The sequence below is a fragment of the Spermophilus citellus genome, assembly GCF_964194105.1.
Source record: "Spermophilus citellus genome assembly, chromosome: 1".
Lineage (NCBI taxonomy): Eukaryota > Metazoa > Chordata > Mammalia > Rodentia > Sciuridae > Spermophilus > Spermophilus citellus.
In genome coordinates this window covers 114,375,381-114,396,169 of record NC_138182.1, presented here as the reverse complement: position 1 = coordinate 114,396,169, position 20,789 = coordinate 114,375,381, and the positions used below count along the sequence as shown (strand labels likewise).

General features: G+C 51.9%; 1 protein-coding gene across 43 annotated transcripts in view; it reads left to right on the top strand.

Annotated features, from left to right (window-relative positions):
* Positions 1-20,789, top strand: part of LOC308645737 (obscurin-like) — a 131,681-nt gene that overhangs the window by 31,495 nt on the left and 79,397 nt on the right. For 27 of the 43 annotated variants that reach the window (XR_014021276.1, XM_081288142.1, XM_081288112.1 and 24 more), the window contains 7 exons: positions 62-337; positions 1,404-1,679; positions 5,342-5,617; positions 6,678-6,953; positions 11,184-11,459; positions 15,428-15,703; positions 16,951-17,226. The exons of 2 other annotated variants lie outside the window; for them this stretch is intronic. Coding sequence is in view for 40 of the 41 variants with exons in the window: in XM_081288142.1 (XP_081144268.1) it covers positions 62-337; positions 1,404-1,679; positions 5,342-5,617; positions 6,678-6,953; positions 11,184-11,459; positions 15,428-15,703; positions 16,951-17,226 (1,932 nt within the window). In the remaining variant the exon portion in view is untranslated. The remainder of the gene's footprint in view (positions 1-61; positions 338-1,403; positions 1,680-5,341; positions 5,618-6,677; positions 6,954-11,183; positions 11,460-15,427; positions 15,704-16,950; positions 17,227-20,789) is intronic. 14 more of the 43 variants (XM_081288118.1, XM_081288119.1, XM_081288117.1 and 11 more) reach the window with 14 other exon arrangements.

The window sequence follows — 20,789 nt, the reverse complement described above, 5'->3', positions numbered from 1 at the left end:
GAGACAGGGCTGGGTCTGTTCTGGAGTCCCTGACCTGTGTGTCCTTCCCCTCTATCCCCAGAGCCCAAGGTGGTATTTGCCAAGGAGCAGCCGGCACGCAGTGAGGTGAAGGCCGAGGCAGGGGCCTGCGCCACTCTGAGCTGTGAGGTGGCCCAGGCCCAGACAGAGGTGACGTGGTATAAGGATGGGAAGAAGCTGAGCCAGAGTTCCCAGGTGCGCGTGGAGGCCTCTGGCTGCAGGCGGCAGCTGGTGGTGCAGCAGGCGGGCAAGGTGGACGCTGGGGAGTACAGCTGCGAGGCAGGGGGCCAGAAGGTCTCCTTCCACCTGGACGTCACAGGTGAGTCCTGTGGTACTTGTTTGGAGGTGATGAGACTGGCTATTGGCCCAGATGGACATTCCTGTGAAATGTTTTCCTATTAGATCTCATCTATCCAGCTTCCATCTTCCTAACTGGAGGACAGTAGCTGGCTGGGAATGGCTCACAGGGAGAGGGCTTTTTATGAACCCCTAGTGGGGTTTCCACTCTCCAATCACCAGTCACACCACAGAGTCTACCCAGAGCCTTCCAGGTTCTACTTGGTGTGCAGGACACTGGCTCTCCCTGTGGTCTGACGTGGACCAGATGTCGTATCTGTGCATTTCTTTCTGTCGGATGCTCTGTTGCCCTCCACGTCCCCTCACCTGCACCACGGCTAGTTCTCACTAGTGAGAGGGGTCTGAATTTCCCATCTGGGGTAATGGGTATTTCACCCATCGAAGGGTGTGTGGAATTGTTCAAGGCATATGGGCATGTTGGAGTTCTGGTGTTCTGGGGCAGCCTCCCCTCCTGTGAATGGTGTGGCCATGGTCTGTGACTCAAAGCTGGTGGGAATCCCTGACCTAATGTGGGAGGTTTTCCTCCTGTTCCATCCCACAGATAAGAACCAGCCCTTTGCCCAGTGTGTACATGCTGCGTGAGCCCCTGCCCACTGGCCAGTCATCAGGTGGCGTGGTCAAGGTAGTCAGAGTGTCACAGTCTGATGTTCAAGTAATGGCCCCCAAACCACAGGCTTTACTACAATGTGTTCTCATAATTGTTTGCTTTTGTTATTAGGCACTGTTTTTAATTTTTTACTGTGCCTAATTTTAAGATAAGCTTCATCATGCTGTGTGTACGGGGAAACCCAGAACCACACAGGGCTCTGTGGTACCAGTGTCCAGGCATCTGTTGTGGGTCCTGGGTGTGTTCTGAGCAGAGAAGGGGATGCCTCTACTGTGCTGAGGGTGCTGAGGCTTCCCCAGGGTATGAGCTGGTGTGGCCTGCAAAGGGTCTGCCCTAGCCATCCAGCCAGATGTCCTTCCCTAGGTGGCTTCCTGTCCTGGACAGAGTCTCTGAATTGTGTGTCCCTTCCCTCTGTCCCCAGAGCCCAAGGTGGTGTTTGCCAAGGGACAGCCAGCACACAATGAGGTGAAGGCCCAGGCGGGGGCGAGTGCCACTCTGAGCTGCGAGGTGGCCCAGGCCCAGACAGAGGTGACATGGTACAAGGATGGGAAGAAGCTGAGCCAGAGCTCCCAGGTGCGCGTGGAGGCCTCTGGCTGTAGGCGGCAGCTGGTGGTGCAGCAGGCGGGCAAGGTGGACGCCGGGGAGTACAGCTGTGAGGCCGGAGGCCAGAGGGTCTCCTTCTGCCTGGACGTCACAGGTGAGTCCCTGCACAGCACCTTGCCTTGATGGTGACAGGCCCTGTGCTCTCCGTTAGACTTCTGTGCTCGGCCATGCCCCTCCTCCCTCCCTCCTTGTTCATATGTAGCTGGGCTTGGTAGTTGCGGAGGAGGACTGCCCACCCCCTCACTCTGGAGTATAACTTCACGTGGGGTGCACTAGCACCCTGAACGCTGCCCTGCCCCTGCTGATGTTCTCTGCTGTCTGCATTTTGCTCCCTCTGGCCTGCAACCTCTGATAGATCAGGTGTCTCCCCAGGGAATGCTGAATGTTCCTCTGCCTCCTATGATCTGGCTGCTCCTGAATGCTGTCCCCAGCACCACATGGGTAGTTGCTGGTGAGGGACATTTTAATTGATGCCGGGTAGGGTTAGTCTTGGTGTTATCTCAAGATTGACCTTAGGTATCTGGGATGCTCCTATGCCCTTTCTCATAGGGCAGAGATCTCTGTGCACCGCTGGGCAACCTCTAGGCCTGGGCCTTCCTGCAGTGTGTGTGGGCAGAGGGTTGGCAGCCATGTCTGGGCTGCCCCTGGAGTCAGGGTGGGCCTTCAAGGGAAAGTTTGTTTCCTTTTTTTCTTTGGTTAGCACTGTTCTATGTCAGAATTTTACTTTGGAATTTGATTTACAGATTTAGAACTGCAAAGGAATACATTAGTTGAAGCTACATCAGTTTTCCTTAAAGTTGAGTTTCTGTAACAGGATCCACTAGCTGGTAGAGCAGAGCTGATGTTGTAGAACTTCCTAGTGAGTCGTGTGTGTCTGCCTCCCTGACTGACTCACAGGGAGTCTAAGAGAGCCCAGTGTACTTTCCTTTCACTGTGGAGTCTTAACATCAATCAGGTGGGCTGTGCATAGCAGACCTCCAGGTGCCCAACAGAATGGCATGGCATAGCAACAGAAGGGGTTTGTGATCATGTATGGGTCCCCAACACCCTGTGTGTCTTTCTAAGATGTTATTTTAGGAACTCCAAGATGTTGTTTTATGATATTTATATGGTGATAAATTTGGAAAGTCTTGACAAATTGACAGATTCTTGGGAAACAATATGAAGATGTCACACAAGAAAAAATAGACAACTCAAACTTTCCTATAACTTAAAAAAATAAGAAATATTTTTCATAGAGAAGGGTGTAAGTCCAGGAGCTCTCCTGCTAAATGTTCTGGAAAGAACTGACTCCACCTTCCTTGAGGGTCTTCCAGAGAACAGAAGAGGAAGAAACACTCTCTATCCTGTTGGGCATGGACAGCACAGTCCACCGGGAAAGTGTGGAAGACAGAGATGCATCTCCTGAGATGTCAGCCCACAACTTCAACAGCACCCAGCAAAAGTGATGGAGCAGTGGCCAGGAGGAGACGGTGCACCCCCCACCCCAGGGCAGTGTCCAGGAACGCAGCACTGGCTGAGAGTGAAACACTGGGGAACCCAAAGAGCAGCTGCGATAAGGATACAGCATCAGGCCATCCACCAGGTCCCTGACCACGACAGCAATACGTGGACAGTAGGAAGCGCTAGCTGGCGTGCAGCGAGAGCAGGACCTTGAGGGGAAGGCACAGATGGGAAGAGGAAAATGGAATTGAAGGTACTGCAGTTGGAGTTGAGTGGAATTCTGTGGCTCTGTTCCGGAAATCTAAGGACATGTGATCAGGTGGAGTTAGTGGCTTACCAAGGTAGCCTGTGCAGATTTGAGTCCACTCTGCGGGAGACGAGCAGTGAGCAGTGGAAAATGAAAGCTCAGAGTAGAGGATGAAGGCCTCTTATCCAGAATGTTAAGCCAGAAGTGCTTAGGTTTTAGATTTTCTTGGATTTGGGGATATTTGCATACACACAATGAGCTATCTTTGGGATGAGACCTGAGTGTAAATGTGAAATTCACTTGTTTCATGAACATTCCACACATAGCTTGAAGGCGATTTTGCACAACATTTTAGGAAGATTTTGTGCATGAAACAAGGCTCCTGGTGTAGGATTTTCCACCTGGAGCAATCATATAGTCGTTCAGACAGTTTTGGATTTTGCAGCATTTTGGTTTTGGATCAGGGATGCTCACTTGTGTTTACATAAGAAGCACCTTTCTGATGCTAAGTGTAAAGCAAGGCATTGAAAGGCTCTTCAGGGTAAATCAGACATTTTTGAGAGACACCAAATAATATCTAAGTAAGTGGACATAAGGGCATGGAAGAGTCAGACCATCATCAGCCTGCAGGGTCCCCACGCTGTGGAGCAGGCCTGGGTGCAGGGTGCAGAGCATGCTGGCCCTCAGGCTCTGATAGGCAAGCTGAGCATCCCCCATCGCTGAGAATTGACTAAAGCTATGGTAGCAGACAGCCGGTCCACGGTGTGAGACACAGGAGCCCTGTACCCAGCTGTGCCTACGGGACTCCGCATGGCCCCCACACAGGCAACACTGTATTCATTCGGCCACATGGAAACACAGCTGTCTGGTACTTCTCACCATGTACAAAAGCTAGTCCGGAGAACTAGAGAGTCAGGATCCTGGGAGAGCTGCGGTGGTCTTAGATGACATCACAGATGCTTAGAGACTTCGTGCCAAGGAAAGATTTCTAACAGAACAAGACATGATCACGGCGGAGCAAGAGTGACAATCTGACTATGTTAAAACAAAGACTCAAGACACATTGGAGGCTTCTGGTTCAGTGTGCTTGGTGTTGCTGCATCTCAACAACAGGCTGGGTAACATATCTGAGAAGTTCCTGTGGCTTACAATTTTGGTGGCTGAAGGTCCAAGCAGCATGGAGCCCATTTCCTGGTGAGGGTCCCAGCTGCACCACAAAGAGAAGCAGAAGGGGACTGGCCACATGCAGAGGGGGCCAGACACACCAAGATTCGTGACAGCCTGCTCTTGTGAGACCTGATCCATATCTGCAGGAGCCAGCTTTCCCCGCAAACCTTGATTCACACAAGAGGGTGAAGCCCTGAGCTCATCAGCTTCCACTGGGTCCCCTCCAAAGAGTCCCATGACCTCCACACTGCACACAGGAATCAGCTTAAGGCACGGGAGTGTTGGGGGACAGCACATCCAAGCCACGCAACACACAGAGGGAGTCTACAACCATCCTGTGGGGGACAGAAAAGCTTGCATATGTAAAGAGAGCACCTAGATTAAAAGAAAAACCATCAACTGAAAATGCACATCAGGCTTGAACCTTGAAACAACAGAGGAGCACCACTGACGGCCAAAAACACGAGAAGGTCTCTACCCTTAGGACAGGACCCAGGAGCCAAAAGTGACCCATATGTCCCCAGAGGAGCTGCCAACATGCTCAGAGCAGGCAGGAGGTGGGCCCTCCCAGGTCCTGCCCAGAGCTCATGCTCTGCACAGTTCTAGGGAGACTCTTCTTGGTCACTGAGGGACAGGTGCAGCATCAGGCCCTGCAGTCCCTTCCTGGAGGAGCCTGTGCAGGGAGCTGTCACACAGTCCCCACCTGGAACAGCTCCATGCAGCAGGCTGTGTCACATACCATGGTCCCTTGTGCTGAGGGTGCTGGGTTCTCCAGGACACAAGCTGGTGTGGCCTGCAGAAGGGTCTGTACTCAGCCACCCAGCCAGATGTCCTTCCCCAGGTGGCTTCCTGCCCTGGACAGAGTCCCTGACCCATGTGTCCCTCCCCTCTGTCCCCAGAGCCCAAGGTGGTATTTGCCAAGGAGCAGCTGGCACGCAGCGAGGTGAAGGCCGATGTGGGGGCCTGCGCCACTCTGAGCTGCGAGGTGGCCCAGGCCCAGACAGAAGTGACGTGGTACAAGGATGGGAAGAAGCTGAGCCAGAGCTCCCAGGTGCGCGTGGAGGCCTCTGGCTGTAGGCGGCAGCTGGTGGTGCAGCAGGCGGGCAAGGCGGATGCTGGGGAGTACAGCTGCGAGGCCGGGGGCCAGAGGGTCTCCTTCCGCCTGGACGTCACAGGTGGGTGCTGCTAGGGCTGGGTGAATGGAGGGAGGGCGGTAACTCTAGGGCACCTGTGGCAGCCTAGGCTCTGTGAGGCCTATGTCCTTCCTGACCTTGGGCCTCAGCATCTGTGGCCCAGCTCTGGGTGGAGTTGGGCATTGGGGTTGTTTGTGTCTGGGGAGCATGTCCTGCAGGGGCAGGGGCTCCCTCTACCTGCCTGTGCCTACTTGCTGGGCCCAGAGCTCCAGAAGCCCTTGCTTGGGCCCTTTGGAATCCTGCATGTCCATCTGTCCTTCCCCCATCTCCTCCCTCTCCCCACTGTGACCTGCCCCTGAGCCTGGGAAGTGGTCACACAGGGCTTAGAGCCTCTCTCTTGATAGCTCATTTGGTGCTGGGCTCTCTTCCCTGCCTGGTGCTGAGCTCTCTCTTGATTGGTCCACACTGGCACTGAGCACTCTGCTGACTGGCCCATAGGGGTACTTGGCTCTCTGCTGATTGGCTCGTACTTGGCTCTCTGCTGATTGACTTGCACAGGCTCTGAGGTCTTTGCTGATTGGCCAGCACTGGTATTCTGGTCTCCTACATTCCTTTGGTAGCTGTTGCCAACAAAGATGTGGTTTTCTGGTTTGGTGCTCAGATGGACTCCCCTGCTGTGTCCGCCTCCACCCGCTTTTGTGCCCCCTGCATGGTGGGAGAGCTGGGAAGCCACTGATGGGCTGGGGTTCCAGGAAGGAGAAGGGTCATGGTCTATTCCCAATGGCTGGGAGGGTGTTGGCATCAGGAGGTAGGCCTGGCTGTGGCGGCCTTGTGGGCTGTGACAGTGCAGTTACCTGCAGGATCAGAGTGGATCAGGAAGTACTTAGGACTCTGATGAGGACGGGCTGCCCAGCCATCTACCCACCAGCCTTGGAGTTTGCAGCTTGTGTCATGTGTAGGATAGAACTTAGGCATGGCCATGCAATGTTCTGCTCATGATGGACACTCTGCTCGGCCATTCCTGGGGTGGGCTCAGGCTGTGAGACAGGGCTGGGTCTGTTCTGGAGTCCCTGACTTGTGTGTCCTTCCCCTCTGTCCCCAGAGCCCAAGGCTGTGTTTGCCAAGGGGCAGCTGGCACACAGTGAGGTGAAGGCCCAGGTGGGGGCGAGTGCCACTCTGAGCTGTGAGGTGGCCCAGTCCCAGACAGAGGTGACGTGGTACAAGGATGGGAAGAAGCTGAGCCAGAGCTCCCAGATGCGTGTGGAGTCCTCTGGCTGCAGGCGGCAGCTGGTGGTGCAGCAGGCGGGCAAGGCGGACGCCGGGGAGTATAGCTGCGAGGCCGGGGGCCAGAGGGTCTCCTTCCATCTGGACGTCACAGGTGAGTTCTGAGTTTGCTGGTGTGTGAGGATGAGACTGATATAGTGGATGTTCCTGGGTGCTCCTGCCCTCAAACTCCATGTCTCCACATGCCCCGTGCTCACCTGTGGTCTTCAATCCTAGTGTAAGTACCGATGGCCAATCCATGTGGACAGCTAGGCTTCTGCACCAGACTTGCCCTCCCAGGTCTAATGCTGAGGGGCGTTTCTCAGCACCTGGGAAACTATGCACTACGGGCTGTGGCTTTACCTGCTGCTTGGGCTGAGGTGGTCCAGAGACCTGAGGCCATTGGGATCATCGCCCTTTCAGTTCTCTGGGACACTCTTCCCTCTGTCCTCATGGACCTGAAAGCTCTCTGAGCAAGTTCATGGGGGAAACACACGGACCCTAATTTTGTTGCACTGTCTGTGCAACATGAAGGGCGGGGTGGTGCATTTGCTGGGAAGCTGGGAGGCCAGAAAGTCTCTTTTAACAAGACCTATTTTCATTTTGTCTCAAGTTGGAGCAGTCAGTGTCTACATTGCCTCCATGGCTTGGTTTATAAATTCAGAAATGAAAAGGAATAAACCAATGAAGTCACATCTGCATGCTTCATTAAAATTGATTTTCTACACTCTTAGCTGCTGAGGGGTAGAGCGTTAACACACAGCATCCCCCTAATAAGCTGTGTGTCTGCTCCCCCTGGCTGGTTGGCAGGAAAGCTGGGAGCAGCTTCATTTCCTTTGTCGAAGGAGTCTAATGTCACAGAGAGAGGACCATGGGCACAGTGCTCTGCAGTTGCATCTGCATTAAAGTTTTGTGGGTGTATGTGGACACCAGGGAATCCCACTGAGTTCACTGGAAATGTCATGGTGTGAGGATAAGCCATTATTTTATACAAGGCAACAAGGTACCTTTTCTTAGTAATCAATTACTAGAAGATCATGTCAAACCTACACAAGAAAAACTAGGGAGTGGAACAGTCCTCTAATCTTCTAAAGAAGTAGAATCATAGTAATAATCTTATAGAGCCTTATCTTAGCCCAGTGGCTCTGCTAACAAATCATACCAAATATTATCCCATGTTAATAGACATTATAGAATGCTGAAGGAGGAAGTACACTCCCTAGCTCATTTTATGTAGGTAGTACATGATCGACGCTAAAGCATACAAGGTCAGCAAGAGGCTTATATTGCCAGTGTGAAGTTCAAGCTCCTCTGCTAATGTTAGCCCAATGAGTCCAGCAAAGTGAAGGGATTGTCTGCTCTAGGAGATGTGAAGTGCAGGAGTACAGGCCTGGTTCACCCAGGAACATCAGGTGGTCACCAGGGCCCAGTGCTAACAGGCTTGAGGGACAGGGTATGACTCTTCCTGGGCATGCAGTGACAGTATTTGATGAGTGTGACATCAGAAGTTGTAAAGATTGTTTGACACAATTCAACATGCAGTTCTTAGCAAACTCTGGATGAGATGATTCCTCCTTAGCTTAACAGAGTGGTTGTAGGAAAAGTGAGGGCAAAGGGACACCAGTGGTGCAGACTTCAGAGTGTCACCTTCAAGACCAGGAGTGGACAAGGGAGGGGTTGCTGTCGGCATTGGAAAGGGAAGGAATGGGGCTCAGACACTCGTGCTGGGGCTCACAGAGGATAGGGTTATCAGTACAGAATGCTGGAAATATCGTTAACTGTGTCCAGGAGGAGAGCAGGGGCAATGTCCATGCTCAGGTGTTAGTGTACAGACTCTTCTTCATCCACACGAGTAAGCAAGCAGATGATGGAAGTGGAGTTTCCAAGAACTAGCGCAGAGCCAAGAGCGTGGTGTTACTGTTCCAGGTCTTCTCAGACACAGGCCCACAGACGTGGTGAAGATGCACATCACTAGACACTGGAGAGGAAGCAGAAGGGGTCTAAGTGCATGGAGGCAGTCTTTGGGAGAGCCAGAGGTTCGCAGTCACAGTCCAGGTGCCTGCTGCTTCTCTCCAGGAGTAGGAATATCGACAGGCCAAATGGGCAGAGCCACTTCTGGAGAGCAACTGGAGGGCACGGGCGACCAGAGTCAGGACATCCGCATGGCTGAAGGCAGGAGCAGACAAGAGGACAGGGGCAACTGAGCAGTTAGCTCAGAACAACTAGGTAGCTGGTGGGCTGGCCATGCCTGTAACCCCAGGGACTCGGAGGCTGAAGCAGGGGGAGGCAGGTTCGAGGCCAGCATCAGTAACTTAGCAAAACCCTATCTCAAAAAATATAATTTTAAAAAGCAAGTTGGGGATGTAGCTCAGTGCTAGAGTGCTTGCCTAGCATGTGCAAGATCCTGGGTTCAATGCCTAACATCATACACACACACAAACACCCCCCCCAAAAAAAAAAGGAAAGAAAAGGGACACAGCTCTGAGTGTAACCAGGTCCCTCTCCTCCTTCATGACTCTGTTCTGGTGCTACCAGGAGATATAGAGAGGGATGTTATTTTCCAAACTAGTTCTAAGACCATTAAACTTAGAAAAAAAAATTGAAAATCAGATATCCAACTCAACACAAAAGGAATCCAATACAGGCTGTATCTCAGCGTAGAGGTGAAGCAGGTCTTCAAGGTGGACCTCAGTGGAGGTGAGGTGGGCTCTTAGCAGGTGTCCTGTGTTTCTCCATGACTTCAAGTTAATTGTACTTTTCTTAGAGAGAACATAGGGCATTGGCCATTAAGCAAACGGATGTATTTACCTGTGGTGAAACTGAAACTGCCCCATCAGAAGACACTCTATAGGAGGAAAGGGCAAGCCCCTCGGATGGGGCCTACTCAGGACCCATGACTGTCCACAACCTAGCAGGTAATCATATGCAGAGCTGCTAAGAAGGAATTGGAAAACACAGTGCTACTGAAAGTGGGCAGGATAGTTTAGCAGGACCAGCCCAGAGCAGCCCAGAGCAGCCCACAGCAGGACACAGCAGCCCACATCAGCCCAGAGCAGCCCAGAGCAGGACACAGCAGCCCAGAGCAGCCGACAGCAGGACACAGCATCCCAGAGCACCGCAGAGCAGGACACAGCAGGACACAGCAGCCCAGAGCAGCCGACAGCAGGACACAGCATCCCAGAGCACCGCAGAGCAGGACACAGCAGCCCACAGCAGCGCACAGCAGCGCACAGCAGCCCAGAGCAGGATGCAGCAGCCCAGAGCAGCCAATAGCAGCCCACAGCAGCCCAGAGCATCCCACAGCAGGACACAGCAGGACACAGCAGCCAAGAGCAGCACACAGTAGCCCAGAGCAGCCCACAGCAGCCCAGAGTAGTCCAGAGCAGGACACAGCAGCCCAGGGCAGCCCAGAGCAGCCCAGAGCAGGACACAGCAGCACACAGCAGCACATAATTGCCCAGAGCAGTCCAGAGCATCCCACAGCAGGATACAGCAGGACACAGCAGCCCAGAGCAGCACACAGTAGCCCAGAGCAGCCCATAGCAGCCCAGAGCAGTCCAGATCAGGACACAGCAGGACACAGCAGCCCAGGGCAGCCCAGAGCAGCCCAGAGCAGCCCGCAGCAGCCCACAGCAGCCCAGAGCAGAACACAGCAGCCCAGAGCAGGACACAGCAGCCCACAGCAGCCCACAGCAGCCCAGAGCAGGACACAGCAGCCAAGAGCAGCCCACAACAGCCCACAGCAGGACACAGCAGGACACAGCAGCCCACAGCAGCCCAGAGCAAGACACAGCAGCCCAGAGCAGGACACAGCAGGAGACAGCAGCCCCGAGTAGCCCCAAGTAGGACACAACAGCCCAGAGCAGGACACAGCAGCCCAGGGGAGCCCAGAGCAGGACACAGCAGCCCAGAGCAGCCCAGAGCAGCCCACAGCAATGCAGCAGACATCGGCAGCGTCTACCTCATGGGGCTAAGGAGAGTGGGTGGGAGCCAGAGCAGTGTAGACACACCCAGAGGGATATTGGTCTGGCCCTTCCAGACCCTCCCCAGAGCTCATGCCCTGCACAGTCCTGGGGAGACTCTTCCTGGTCTCTAAGGGGCGGGTGCTGTGTCCTTAGGGAGGAGTCTGAGCTGTCACAGTGTTCCCACCTGGTACAGCCCCAAGCAGCAGGTACAGGCTGTGTCACACACTGTGGTCCCTTGTACTGAGGATGCTGGACTTCTCCAGGGCACGAGCTGGTGTGGCCTGCAGAAGGGTCTCTCCTCAGCTGTCCAGCCAGTTGCCCTTCCCCAGGTGGCTTCCTGGACAATCTCTGACCTGTGCGTCCCTCCCCTCTGTCCCCAGAGCCCAAGGCTGTGTTTGCCAAGGGGCAGCCAGCACACAGTGAGGTGAAGGCCCAGGTGGGGGCCAGCGTCACCCTGAGCTGCGAGGTGGCCCAGGCCCAGACAGAGGTGACGTGGTACAAGGATGGGAAGAAGCTGAGCCAGAGCTCCCAGGTGCACGTGGAGGCCTCTGGCTGTAGCCGGCAGCTGTTGGTGCAGCAGGTGGGCAAGGCGTACGCTGGGGAGTACAGCTGCGAGGCCGGGGGCCAGAGAGTCTCCTTCCACCTGGACGTCACAGGTAAGTTCCTATGGGACACTAAGTTGGCTTGTTTGGAGGTGATGACTGTCTGTACCCATGGCTGACCCAGTGGTCTTTCCACTTGACTTCCCCCAACTGCTTACCCCATCTTCCCCACTCCATGGTCAAGCCTAAGGCTGAGCCGGGGGTACTGGAAGGGAAGACAGGAAGGACGAGGGCCCTCTGTGCCTCAGAGGCTTGGTCATGCCTGGCACCTGCTCAGAGCTGTCCTGATATCCCTCCGGGTCAAGGACTTCGTCTCTACTAGGCTTTGAGTTCTGAGGTAGGCCGATGTCACTGTCCCGGTTGTGAGGATTGTGACTGAGCTTGAACTGGAGGTTCTGGCAGCTCCAGAGGCCCACATCCAGCTTCTGATTTCAGTGTCTTTGACCCTGATGAGGGGAAACCCAAGCTCCAGTCATACTAGGAGTTATCTCAGGGTTGACCCACAGGTTATCGAGTCTATGTGTCTGGCCTGCTTCCCTCCTGGCATGTGGATTCAACGTTCTCTGTGTGCCCGCCGTGGCATCATGCAGGTCCACAGTTGGTCAACACGCTCCTTAGGCAAACCTCTGAGGTTTGGAGTCTTCTTTTTAGAGCAAATTTTGTTTTTCTCTTTCTTTGATTAGAGCACTGTGCATCAATGTGCCTCTTAGGAGTTTAATTTGTGAACGTGGAAGTGGAACGAGTGTGAAGCTTATGGCATACCTGTGGGTTTTGTTGGAGCTGTGTCACTGCCACAGCAACCTGACTGGCCAGGCAGAGAGTTCTGAGCATTTCTCTGGCGATTCCTGTGTCTAGCTTCACTGCTGACCCCTGAGAGCTCTGGGAACTGGTGTAGTGCCCTGTGTCAGGGTGCACCTGGGGGGCAGGTGCCCCGAGCTGCTGTGTGATGGCTTGGTCCTTGCCCCGTGTGAGCAGTTGTTGCCACGGGCACCAAACACAGGTTCACTGTGTGTGTTCTTGTCAAGATATTTGTGACATTTTATGATTTAATGCAAGGAAATTTGAAAAAAATTGACAAATTAGCCAATTCCTGGAAAACTACATCAGAATTTACACAAGAAAAAGTAGAGAACTCAAACAATCCTATAGCTTTTTAAAGCAATGGAGTCTAATTTAAAAAATCTCTCAAAAGAGCTAAATTCATTTATCATGGGTAAATTATACCATATATTTTTGAAATAAACTACTCTGTTCATGATCATCATTCTAGAGAATAGAAAGGGGATATGTGCCCCCTGACTCATTTTATATAGATGGTATAATACTGACATCAAAATCTGGTGAAAAGTGCATTCAACTTTGCAATCACAGGCTCATCTCAGATGGATACCAGGGCCAAAATCCTGTGCAGAACACTGGCAAACTGCATGGGGCCCATACTGAGAGCACAGTACACACTGGGTGAAGATTGGAATCCAGGACACAAAGTTGTTTATTGATCAGAACATCAACAAATCAGTATGATTATGGCTTGAAGAGACCATGAGAGAAAAGGCATGAGTCCCCTTCAGAAGATAGAGTGCCGGGTTTCAGTTCATGACTAAAATGCTCAGGGGTCACTCCAGGGAAACTGGGATGACTGGATTGTGCAAAATAACTACACAAGAGATACACATACCTTTTTCATTGAGGTCCTTGTGACGGCTCCTCTGACCTTAAGGGTCTGCAGGAAGACAGAGAGAGAGAGAGCACACTCTGACCCCTTTTATTAAGGAGAAGCTATTCAAATGAGGCAAGGGGTCAGGTTTCAGGGGTCTGAGTCTATCTTCCTGATGTCCACTGTCAGCAGGTTGACTGACACCTGGATAGGCCACAGCCAAGGGCACAGTAAGAGAAGGGGACACACATAAGGCACTTCCATGGAAGATTCTATTCTAAACAGGGCAAGGGGTTATATTACAAAGGAACAGATGAGTATAGCTCCACCCATGGGGCTGTAGCAAGACACACCCATGCACGAGACACCGACCCTCGGACCCAAGAAGGGTGGGGAAAGCTCTGCCACATTTCTGCGACTGAGCGCCTCAGCACCCAGCTGGGGAGTATGACTCAGTCAAGTGCAAGGTTGGTCTCCCACAATAGAGAATGGAGTGCTCAATAATGTTACAGAAAATGTGGCACTGGAGAGAGACAAGCTATGCTTGGAGATGTAAACAGCAAGATTCTTTCAGCTCTCCGAAGGCTGAGCTCTCCCCTTTGTTCTCAGCATCTTAATACAATACAGACTCCTGGGTTTCAAGACTTCCCTCATGCAAGTGGCCTTGCTCCCTCCTCGATATCCAGGCAGCTGCTGAGCAAGCCTGATTACAGAAGCAGAGACTTGCAGACTGCAACTGTTTACACAGAGAGACCCCTCAGGAAGGAGTTGCTGCTGCAGTAGAAGTTTGACTTCTCGCCTGAGAGACATAGTTTAGCTTCCTTTTGTGTTTAGACCTTCTTAGGCTGGGGTGTGGCTCCATGGTGGAGCACTTGCCTGTGTGTGGGAGGCCTATCAGGTCCCAGCACTGCAGCAAACCCCTGCTCTGGTAAGAAGAGGAGCTTCCTAAGCCCTCTGTGGAGGGCACCACAGCAGCAATCGCCACCCTTTAGCATAACTCTGAGCACTTCCCTTTTAAGGACAACAGGGCCACATGACAGTGTGTCCAGCCTCATGTAGATACTGAGGAGGAATATCAAACAGAGACTCACAGCTTGGGTAAAGTGAGCGTAGATTCCACAGAGGCGGTGGTCAACACTTCTGTCTGTAGATGGGCTGCAGAGTCAGAAAGTAACAGAACTACCATAGTATCCCCAGTACCATGGTTGTAACTGCATGCAGAGGAAGCATATTTAAGGCCTCAGAGGACAAATTAGTAAGTATGTTAGGGAGACACAGAGGTGACACGAGTCAGTGTTGAGAAACGTGTAGAAGACAGAGAAACGTCTGCTCCTGATGATCCACAGAGTTCTTTTTCAGGGAGTGTGAAGATTGTCAAGTTGAGTCCAAAGGCCAGGTGGAGACACCGTACCATGAGCAAAGAGAGAACATTCAATCTGTCTAAACCCAGACGTACTCTTCAGCCATAGTACAGAAGACAGCTGGGCACCACAAGGGCATAGAGACAGGGCCAGGAGAACAGCACATGGAGCCCAGAGACCTGAGCATCCTCAGAGCACCTTTTACCATGGCAAGGGTGTGGGGCACAGAAAGAGGATGGCTGTCAGGTGAGTGGTGTGGAGACCTCAGCCACAGGTCTGCATGGAAGAGAATGGAAGTGACGTCTCCCTCTCTCCACACACAGTCATCAATTGGGTGCATCAGATTCCCACCTGGAGTAGAACCAGCTCTTAGCAGGTGGTGTGGATCGTGTATGACTCCAGAGTAACAGGTTCCTACACAGGACATGATGGCGCTGCCCACAGAGGCAGATCAACATATGTCTCCTGAAACAAAGGACTATTATTGAAATATGTCATGAGCCCCAGAACAAACATGAAGGAGAGCTCACGCTACTGACTACTGAGTACAAGTCTCAGCAGGGAGACCAAGCACCATTGGCTAGAAAAGGAAAAGCCTCAGCCACATGGGCCTCAGGATAAGGCACAGGAGTGGCTGAACATCACCAGAGGAGAGAAGCTGTCAGGCTCATAGCAGGCAGGAGCTGGGTGATCCAGCAGAACTCATGCCCTGCACGGTCCTGGGGGGACTCTTCCTGGTCATGGGCAGGTGCATAATCCCCAGGGAGGAGCCTGTGTAGAGAGCTGTCACAGTGTTCCCACCTGCAACAGCCCCATGCAGCAGGGGCAGGCTGTGTCACACACTGTGGTCCCTTGTGCTGAGGGTGCCTTGCTTCTACAGGGCACGAGCTAGTGTAGCCTGCAGAAGGGTCTGTCCTCAGCTGTCTAGCCAGATGGCTTTCCTCAGGTGGCTTCCTGCCCTGGACAGAGTCCCTGACCTGCGTGTCCCTCCCCTCTGTCCCCAGAGCCCAAGGTGGTGTTTGCTAAAGAGCAGCTGGCACGCAGCGAGGTGAAGGCCCAGGCGGGGGCGAGTGCCACTCTGAGCTGCGAGGTGGCCCAGGCCCAGACAGAAGTGACATGGTACAAGGATGGGAAGAAGCTGAGCCAGAGCTCCCAGGTGCGCGTGGAGGCCTCTGGCTGCAGGCGGCAGCTGGTGGTGCAGCAGGCAGGCAAGGCGGATGCCGGGGAGTACAGCTGCGAGGCCGGGGGCCAGAGGGTCTCCTTCCGTCTAGATGTCACAGGTGGGTGCTGCTAGGGCTGGGTGAATGGAGGGAAGGTGGTAACTCTAAGGTACCTGTGGCAGCCTAGGCTCTGTGAGGCCTGTGTCCTTCCTAATCTTGGACCTCAGCATCTGTGGCCAGCTCTGGGTGGAGTTGGGCACTGGGAGTTGTTTGTGTCTGGGGAGCATGTCCTGCAGGGGCAGGGGCTCCCTCTACCTGCCTATTCCTACTTGCTGGGCCCAGAGCTCCAGAAGCCCTTGCTTGGGCCCTTTGGAATCCTGCATGTCTATCCTTTCTTGCTTCCTCATCTCCTCCCCTCCCCACTGTGACCTGTCTCTCAGCCTGGGAAAGTGCCACCTATGGCTGGAAACCTTGTTCCTGATAGCCAGACTGGTGCTGGGCTCTTTCCTGATAGGTCCAGGATGACAGCTGTCTGCTGATTGGCCCACAGTGGCAGATAGCTCCCTACAGATTTTTTCCACACTGGCATTGAGCTGTCTGCTGATTTGCTGGCAGTTGGCTGTCTGCTGATTGGTTCACACTGGCACTTGGCTTTCTGCTGATTGGCCCACAGTGGCACTTGGCTGTCTGCTGATTGGCTGGCACTGAGCTCTCTGTTAATTTGCCCCATCTGGTACTGAGCTGTCTGCTAACTGGCCCACACTGTTACTGAGCTCTATGCTGATTGGCTGGCACTTGGTTCTCTGCTGATTGGCTTGCACAGGCTCTGAGGTCTCTGCTGATTGGCTAGCACTGGCAGTCTGGTCTCCTGCATTCCTTTGGTAGCTGTGGCCAACAAAGATGTGGGTTTCTGGTTTGGTGCTCAGGTGGACTTCCCTGCTGTGTCTGCCTCCCCCTGCTTTTGTGCCCCCTGCATGGTGGGAGAGCTGGGAAGCCACTGATAGGCTGGGGTCCCAGGGAGGAGAAGGGTCATGGTCTATTCCCAATGGCTGGGAGGGTGTTGGCATCAGGAGGTAAGCCTGGCTGTGGTGGCCTTGTGGGCTGTGACAGTGCAGTTACCTGCAGGATCAGAGTGGATCAGGAAGTGCTTAGGGCTCTGATGAGGACAGACTGCCCAGCTGTCTACCCACCAGCCTTGGAGTTTGCAGCTTGTGTCATGTGTAGGATAGAACTTAGGCATGGCCATGCAGTGTTCTGCTCATGATGGACACTCTGCTCAGCCATCCCTGGGGTGGGCTTGGGCTGTGAGACAGGGCTGGGTCTGTTCTGGAGTCCCTGACCTATGTGTCCTTCCCCTCTCTACCCAGAGCCCAAAGCTGTGTTTGCCAAGGAGCAGCCTGCACGCTGCGAGGTGAAGGCCGAGGCGGGGGCCTGCACCACTCTGAGCTGCGAGGTGGCCCAGTCCCAGACAGAGGTGACATGGTACAAGGATGGGAAGAAGCTGAGCCAGAGCTCCCAGGTGCGCGTGGAGGCCTCTGGCTGCAGGCGGCAGCTGGTGGTGCAGCAGGCGGGCAAGGCGGATGCTGGGGAGTACAGCTGTGAGGCCGGGGGCCAGAGGGTCTCCTTCCATCTGGATGTCACAGGTGAGTTCTTGTGGTTCCACCGTCACTGTGTTTGGAGATGAAGGGGAGCCTTGCCAGTGCCCACAGTGACCTGGTGTATTTTCCATCCATGTCCATGTCTGTACGTCTCCTGAACTCACACCTGTGGCTAGGCCACTGGGTGTGAGAGGAAGTGTGTGAGGAGGCCACGGCTGTGTGCTGCACTTGGCGTGTCCACCTGTGATGTCCATCTCATATTCCCATAACCTGTCCTGACCCAGCAGTGTTAGTCTTTTCTGGACTCTGCTCTTCCCTGGTGCTCAGGGCTGAGCCAACGAGGGTCCCTCTCTGGAGTATACCACAGTTCCTCCAGGACTCACCCAGCCCCCCACACACTCTTCCTGCCAAGAGATTTTTGAGTTTGTTGAACCAACCTGGGAAATCCCAGACACTCAGCCAGATCAGGATTTGACCAATGCTGACATGGGCTATGGAGGGTCAGTTGTGTAGGTGTTCTGGAACACTCTTCCCTTCTTTCCAAGGACTTGGACATGCTGTCTACCCCACTGTGGACACATGCTGTGCTACTCACAGGAGAGGTTGGAATCCTGTTTTCAAAGCAATTCATGTTTTGTGTTATTTTATCTCTCTCTCTCTCTCTCTCTCTCTCTCTCTCTCTCTCTCTCTCTCTCTCTCTTTTGTGGTGCTGATAGACAAGTGCTCTACTCTGAGCTACATCCTCAGCCCCAGTTCCAATATTCTGGACCAGAATTCCCCTTGGTGTTCAACTTAGCAACTTAGAGGTAGAACATAGTTCTAAAAAAAATGTAGTTCATCAATATAGTGCTTTGGCACAGTTGGTGAGGCCGGATTACTATTTGGCTAGGCTGTTCCCTTTTCCTGGGGACTCTGTGTCTGGTTCCCTGCTGATTCATGGAGCCTGCTTGTTAGGAGAGTTGAGCTTCCTGTCAGTGTGGGCATGGTCCACAGGGATACCACATAGCATCCCCGACCTGCAACCCCAGATGCTCCCAAGGCAGAGGCTTTGTGCTGACATGACCCACAAGTCATGGGCTCCACATTGCACAGCTTCACTTCATATACAAAATTATTAAAAACACTGTATAATCACCTTCAGGCTCAGTGTTTAAGGTCTTCATGAAACATAAATGTGGAATTTTGTGGTTAGCATTGGGTCTCATCCCCAAGAAAGCTCAACATTTGTCTGCAAAGATCTTGAAATCTTTTTTTTTTTTTCAATCTGTAATCCAAAGCACTTTTGGCCCAGGCATTTTGGAAAAGGGATTCTCAACTCATATTTGGTCTATATACCAAACCCTGTAATATCTATATTTGATACATTATTTTAATAAGCATATACATTATTTTATGCAACCAGATTTGAAAAGTTTTGATAAATTATCCAGTTTCTTAAAGACTAAATAAAAACTGACCCAAGAAGAAATAGAGAGCTTACATAGTTCTCAGGGTTGTTAACAGTGGAGCCAGGAGGAAAGCGGCTTTTCAAGGGACAGTAGAAGCCAAGTGGCTCCAGTGGAGAAGTCCCCACATGTGCTGGAAGTGAACTCTCCTGTATCCAGGGAGGTTCCTGTAGAGAATAGAAAGGGGTGAACTTTTAAGTCTCACTTACAGAAGTAGTAACATTGGTACTAACACCAAACCAAAAAAATAGGAGGAATTCATATTTTAGGTCAATCTGTTGTCAGTATCAACTGAACAAAGATTTAGCAGGCTGAATTCAATAATACAGTAAGAGAATCAGAATGCTAATGGAATTCTTCATCCAGGGATACATGTCTGCTTAACATTACAAATATCAGGAAATCAACATGAAGCATTATCATATCTGATTGAAAAAATGTAGTTCATCAATATAAGTGCAGAATAAAGTATTTGATAAAAATTTGACACTGTAAATTCAGAAGAAATGTTTGACAAAATGTATCCTCAATCATGCTATAAAATTCTTTTGTCTTAAGATTTGTAAGGCAGTGCAAAAAGATGTAAGTAGAAGGTTCTTTCTCAATTTAGTAAATAGTTTTGTACAAAATTCACAAAGGGAAACCCTGAGAGTGTCTCTGAGAGCAGGAACCTCCCAAGGCAGCGGCTGTCACAGGTGAAGCCGCAGTGCATAGCACGGTTAGGGAGGAGAGGAAACGAGAGGCGTGAAATCAGGAAGAAGTGAAGGTTACAGATGGTATGATTTGTCCAAAAGCTAAACCACTGGCTCAGTAAGATCTGAGACATTGCAAGTGCCATATATAAAAACAATATAAAGTAAGTGTGTCACAGCACACTAGCAATAAGTGATTTGAAAACGACCCCATGAAAGATCTGAAAGAGCTTCAAAAGTGCTGTTAGTAATTTCAAGCCTGATAAAAGACATCAGAGACCCTGTGTGCTTTTTTGAGAGATGACAAAGATATACATAAATGGACAGAAATATGTGAAAGGATCAGGGATGCTCAGTCCCAGTCAACATCTAAGCAAGTGTGCTTTGGGATGGGGTGCAGAGGTGAGCTCACACACAGACTTGTGCAGAGGTGGAGTCCCAGTACCCGGTCTGCATTACCTTTTCCCACTCTGCACACGTGTGAAGAAAGGATGGCTCTTCTGTAACACAGGGTCGTGTGAGCACGGGAGGGTTCCTGTCTCACAACCTGAGAATGAAGTATGCACACGATGCTGGGTGAGAGCTCGGTAGCAGATTTATCAGAAGCAAGGCCAGCTCCCACAGCATGGAAGGATTCCCAAGGGCACTGTGGGGACCCTATGTCCAGGAGTCTTCTGTCCAGGAGTCTTTATACTGCTTTAATGAGGAATTAACCTTTGACTGGAGAGTTCACTTGACTGTTGTCTTCCTATGACTCAATTCAGAGTGTGCAATTTTAACTTCTTATTCCAACAGTGGGATGGTGTAATGTGTTTGTTAACTTGAATGTGTCTTGTTCTCATTCTTTAAAACAGAAGAATTGCCTAGGTTCAAAGCAGCTCCTTGGCATTGATCAATGTTGAGGTCATCAAGAAACCTGGGGGAACAGCAGGAAATGTGGGCTCCAAGCGCGAGTAGAGTCTTCCAGTTAGGAGCCAAAACAAAATAGAACCCAAGCCATCAGCTGTAGCCTAGGGTTTGAATCTGGGGTGGTGGGACCCCATTCTATGAGGTCCAGATTTCTATTTGCCTATGTGTCTCCTGCCTTACTTTTACAAATGGAGCTTTGAACATTTAACCACTTGAAAGAATTAGACCAGTAATTCACAGCTTATAGGGTAAGTTCAAGATGGGTTGGAGAATTCAGTGCAAAAGTCAAACCATAAACATCTGAGATGATGGTGTGTACTTTGTAAGGACCTGAGGAAGGAAAGCTTTCCTGCATAGAACCCAAATGCACTCACCACAAGAGCGAGGTCAACATATTTGATCACATTAGAACTAAATGCACTGACTCATCAGAAGACTCTAGGCACAGTGAAAAGATAGGAAGACGTTCACATCATAGCAGTGGTCAGATCTCAGGCATTCATTATACAAAGAAGCTGAAAGTGAAGGGAAGAGGACAGTGCTACTGGGCATGGAGTGGAAA